Source organism: Gymnoscopelus microlampas (genome assembly GCF_963454915.1).
Source record: "Gymnoscopelus microlampas genome assembly, chromosome: 1".
Taxonomy (NCBI): Eukaryota; Metazoa; Chordata; class Actinopteri; order Myctophiformes; family Myctophidae; genus Gymnoscopelus; species Gymnoscopelus microlampas.
This window is the reverse complement of record NC_139962.1, coordinates 11,834,151-11,839,124: the sequence shown is the minus strand read 5'-3', so window position 1 is coordinate 11,839,124 and position 4,974 is coordinate 11,834,151. Positions and strand designations below refer to the sequence as shown.

Sequence of the window (4,974 nt, the reverse complement as noted above, 5' to 3'; positions counted from 1 at the left end):
TTGTAAAGGCTATTTTACATTACTGGTGTGTTTTGAGAGTTTGTCCTACCCTTCCTTCTTGGGTGTGCCTTGGGCACAAGAAGAGTGAAAATCAACCACTGTTCTGGTGTATGGTACGCATTAGCTGTTTAGTAGTGCAACCACATGCGAAAGAAGCTCTCTCTTGGGGAACACAATTTGTTCCCCCAAGTGGGTAGAGGCAAAGACATGTGACAGGTCTGCAGGGTACTTCCAGTTTTTAGCTGCCCCTGCTGCTTACCCACTCTTTCTGTGTCTCGTTCTTATCCTTCAGTTGGGTGTCCCCGAGGCCCTTCCATTTCTTTTGGCATATTTTCTCTGACATGAAAAACGTTAACATGAACTGTTGAATCCAAATACAGTAGCTAAGCCAGACAGGTAGCCAGCTGTGCTAATGGTCATGCTAACCGGTTTAGTAAAGTACAATCGATTTCTGTAATCAAGTAACAGACATGTTTTCAGAACTTACCAGGTAGTGCAATTTGCGTGCTGCCTTTAGGCCACAACTCTGGGGGTGTCCACACACAGCTACTATGAGCTTATCCTCCATCTTCTCTTTCAACGTGACAGGGCATTGTCATGGTCTCTCTGTTTCTGTCTGTTTGGCTCTCTTTCTGTCGTCCCATTCCCTTGCGTAGTCTTCTCGACTCACTGTTACCTGCACACCTGTTTCCACTCCCTTGTTAGGCCTGCCAACCCATTCATCTCACCTCATTCCCCCTCGACCATTCAGATCTGACCACCGCATGTGATTCTCCAGAGCTAATCTCCCAAATAGAGATACACAGCACATGCTAGTATTTTGCCTACTACTAAGACAGCGATATGACACAGGGGAAGGTGGAACGGTGTACTTAGTGCAGGTCATCCCATTCTTCTGACAACAGTGAACTATCCCAAGACAACTGATTCAGTTCACCCATTTTCCCCACATGATTTTATTTACTTATTTTTGTCTTAAAAGGTCCAAATAGCAGATGACTACTTGTGAGAAAATCGATAAGTGATGAACACAAAAGAAATCGCTACAGCCTCAGCCGCCAACCACTGAAAATTTTACAATGCATCTCATAGGGATTGCATTGACAGCTGCAGTACACCGTTCTCCCTTTACCCCGAGTGGTGACGCTGTCTCAATTGTAGGCGTAATATCCGGAAGTCTGTGTACCATGTCTTGTGCACACTACTACCAAATTATTTTTTTTCTCACATATGTTTCACATTATATTAATGTAATATTTAATGGAAGTCTATGGGACACACATGATGCAGAAACCTTGCCCAAATGTGGGATCATGCGTCATAGACAACTAACTAATATAGACAAAGATAACGTAAAATGAACACTCAGGATTTTACAGTGTATGCTTGACAGGAATAGTGAAGCATGGGGCATTGAGGCCAGTGATGCTAATGGCCTGCAAGACAGTGTGCAGGTGAGTGTTGATATTGTGAAGGTAATGGCATGTTAATGTATGTTAATGTATGTATGTAAAGAGGAAGTACATCCTGGAAGGAGAGGGACATTGCGGACGGACTGCATTACAACACAAATACACCATTCTATTTTAGTAGGTCCACAATGTGTGACGCAAGCTACACTGATAAAGTAGCACACTAATGTTTAACCACATGAACCCTAGCATCCCTATTCTGGGTCAAACATTAATAGCCGATCTACAAGCTCACAACGATCTACAAGCTGACTTGTAGTTCGGCTATTCTCGCTATATGCATTGTTATGCCTCCCCCTCATTATGATAATGAGAGAGAGGGTATATTTTTTACTGTGTCATTAAATGGCTGTTTTGCTATTGGCACGTTTGACCCTCAAGGTTTCAGCCTCCAGGAAGAAACTCAATATAGTCAGAGAAGACATAAAACACCATAAAAACACCACCAGGGGACTTAATGAAGTTCTATCAACCTCATAGACACATGAAAAACAGAAAAAGTGCAAAGCCATGGCACCACCTCTTTAAGGCCTTAGAGTTCAGACAAAAGCAGAGTGGCAAAAAACAGGATTTTCATAGCTTAAAAACATATACAAAACTCAAAAAACATGATTTTGTGTGGAATACTTCTTTCACTTCAATACATTCCATCAAACGTCTCCCAGTTCCCTATAGGCAAAACCTGGGCAAAAACCTGGACATGCCAACTTGTGATTCAGACAGGTTCAGAATCTCTGTCCCTATCCCTGATATAGATGATGTAAAACCCACCCTCTTACGTCATCTATTCTAAGATCTATAGCATACCACACTTTAGAATGATGACATCTCACAATTCCATTTATGGACTATATAAGCCGGTGCCGCTGTCTTTCCTCACTAGATGTTTTAGTCAGGCATATTAATACTTAGACATATAATCACTCGAGTGAGCGTATGAGTGGAACTTCTGACATTGGTCCTGAACCTGAAGATCGTGAACCTGAAGAAGCTGCAACTTTGGAATCTGAAAATCCACAGGAAGCAGCAGATTTCACGAGAGAACGTATGAGTGGAAGTATGAATGAACCTTCTGACAGAGGTGGTGAAGATGCAGTAGAAGAGTCTGGACCTTTGGCGTCAGAAAACCCACAGCAAGCAGCACGAAATGAAGCCAAGAAAAGACAAGAGCAGGGAGATGACATGGGTGATAATGAGACCAAGGAGAGGATAAGCAAACTGCAAGTGGAGCAAAGCAGAAGGAGAGTCATCACCGTGTTGAATGATGGGACAGAAAATATTACCAACATCCAAACAGCTGTCCGTGCCCAGGAGTCCCGCCGGAGGACAGAACTGAGGGAGAGTCAACGAGTAAGAGTGGAGAGGATAGAGAGCGAAGCCAAGTCCAGCCTAGACAAGTTTGAGGAGATAAACACAAAGTGGATGGGCGCTGAGGGAAAGGAGATTCCTCAGGATGTGGAACAGATCCTGAAGAGCCAGAAGAAGCTCTGTGCTCAGCTCCTCGAGGACAAAAACAAACTCATCAATGACCTGCAAGAGGAGCTCGAGGCCAGTGATGACCGCTTTGAAAAGGATTTGAAACAGCAGGCAGACGAGGTGGACCTGTTATTAGTGAAGATGGAGGAGCAGGTCAAGACTATGAAGAAGACCTACAGGGAGGAACTCGACCAGATGGAGAACACTTACGAGGAAGAACGGCAGATCCTGCTGACTGGAAACAAAACTGAATGGGAGGAGTCTATGGAAGAAAGACAGTTAAAGGAGCAGAGTGACCTGAAGGAGAGGATGGAGAAGCTGGAGGAATTTGAGGGCTTGCTTCAGAAGCTGAGGGAGCACAGTGCTGAGGAGAACATCACCCTAAAGCTCAAACTGGACACACATCTTCAGGCCCTGGAGGAGCGGCAAAAGCAGATGGACAATCAATACCAGATGAACCAGGAGGAACTGGACATGCAACGCAAGCTGCTGAAGAAGCAAGCTGAGGAGAACACAATCACCAAGATCATGCAGAAGCAGAAGATCACCAAACTGAGGGATGAGCTGAACAAGTTGATGAGGCAGGAGAAGGATTCTAAAGATGAAATTCAGCGTTTGACTAGACGCTACGAACGCAGCATGAAGGAGTGTAAAGAAATAGAGAAGAGAAAGAAGCACTTTGCAGCCGTCAGTGCCACCAGGTTTGAAGACATGTGGATGTTGAGCGAGGCTGAGGTGAAGCAATTGGTGGAGCAGGCTCTGGACATCGACCAGCAAATCCACGAGCAGGTCTTAGGCTTGGCCTGGGAGCGGCCTCCCGGGGCCTTTGTGGAGCGCCCTGACCCCGCCGGTACACGGGAACGGAATTGGGCGCAGAGGAACACCTCGGTGGAGGAGGAGGTGGTGTCAGTGAGGAGTGAGAGCCACATAGAGGTGGAGGAGGAGAGTGAGGGGGAAGAAAAAGGCAAAGTGTCGACACTGATGGTAAAGAAACTGTTGGAGGTGCTGTGTGACCAGGTGGACATCAACTTCGAAACCATGTTCATTGAGAATATCGATGATGTCAACAGACTGGCTGAATTATTCATCGACTACATACAGCAGCAGCAAGAACTGTTTGAGGGGGTAAGTGAATCAGCAGAAGAGGCCGACAATATCCTGAACATCAAACCCAATGAGGTCCTGACTGTTCTGAAAGCCTTCACTGCTCAATATAAAGAAGCCAGGGCGCCTCAACGGTTCCAGTCTATGGTTGATTGGGATGATTTTGACGACGCAGCCTATTGGAACAGTTTGGCAAATGTCATTCCTGAGTCCAAACTAAAGGTCTGGGATGCGCTGGAAAATGGACTGAACAAGTACTATGAGATCCTGAGAGAGCGGACCAAGCTCATCACTAGCACACAAAACCTGAAGCGCAATAATGCTGAGCTCCGCATGCTCCTGAACCAGCGTCAGGCAGTACAAACCTCCCCGATCCCCCAGGTGGTAAAGCTGACACCTACTACACCTAAGTGAACAATAGATTTACTTGATTTTATTTTTTTGCACCAGGCTTAGATGAGTTGATGGTGGCACAAATGCTTACAAGACGTCAACAGTGTTTATTCGTCTGGGGCTAAACTAGCTAACCTCTGGACCGATCAGTACCAAATTCCTTGTGCATACTATCAGTAGGCCAAGGAAGTTCCTCCACTTTTTGTCACATGTTTTATAATCATAGATGACTGACATAATAGACTGTCCACATTGAATCTGATATCCACATAGGAGCCATACCATAGACCCTGTTATGGTATGGCTAGGAATTAGATTCGCAATATTGTGTGCCTTTCCTGTTTTTTTCCTTGCAGTGCCCAATAGTGACCTGGATGTCATTGCCAATCAACCAGCATCTAAGCCTGGGAGAAGAAGCTTCACTCCAGCTCTTTGTGCCTTTCCTACCTGTTTGACACATTTTATTGCTGTGTGCTTAAAGTATGGACATGGGAAGCTCAATTAGCTTTGTTGTCACATCGCAGATTTA

At 45.2% G+C, this 4,974-nt stretch overlaps 1 protein-coding gene across 1 annotated transcript; it reads left to right on the top strand.

The window, feature by feature from the left end:
- Positions 1 to 2,531: 2,531 nt before the first annotated feature.
- LOC311042747 (dynein regulatory complex protein 1-like) lies at positions 2,532 to 4,466 on the top strand (the record flags this gene model as incomplete). The annotated part of the gene is made up of 1 exon (XM_084053724.1): positions 2,532 to 4,466. The coding sequence occupies one exon, from the start codon at positions 2,532 to 2,534 to the stop codon at positions 4,464 to 4,466; it is 1,935 nt and encodes a 644-aa protein (XP_083909850.1).
- Positions 4,467 to 4,974: the final 508 nt, after the last annotated feature.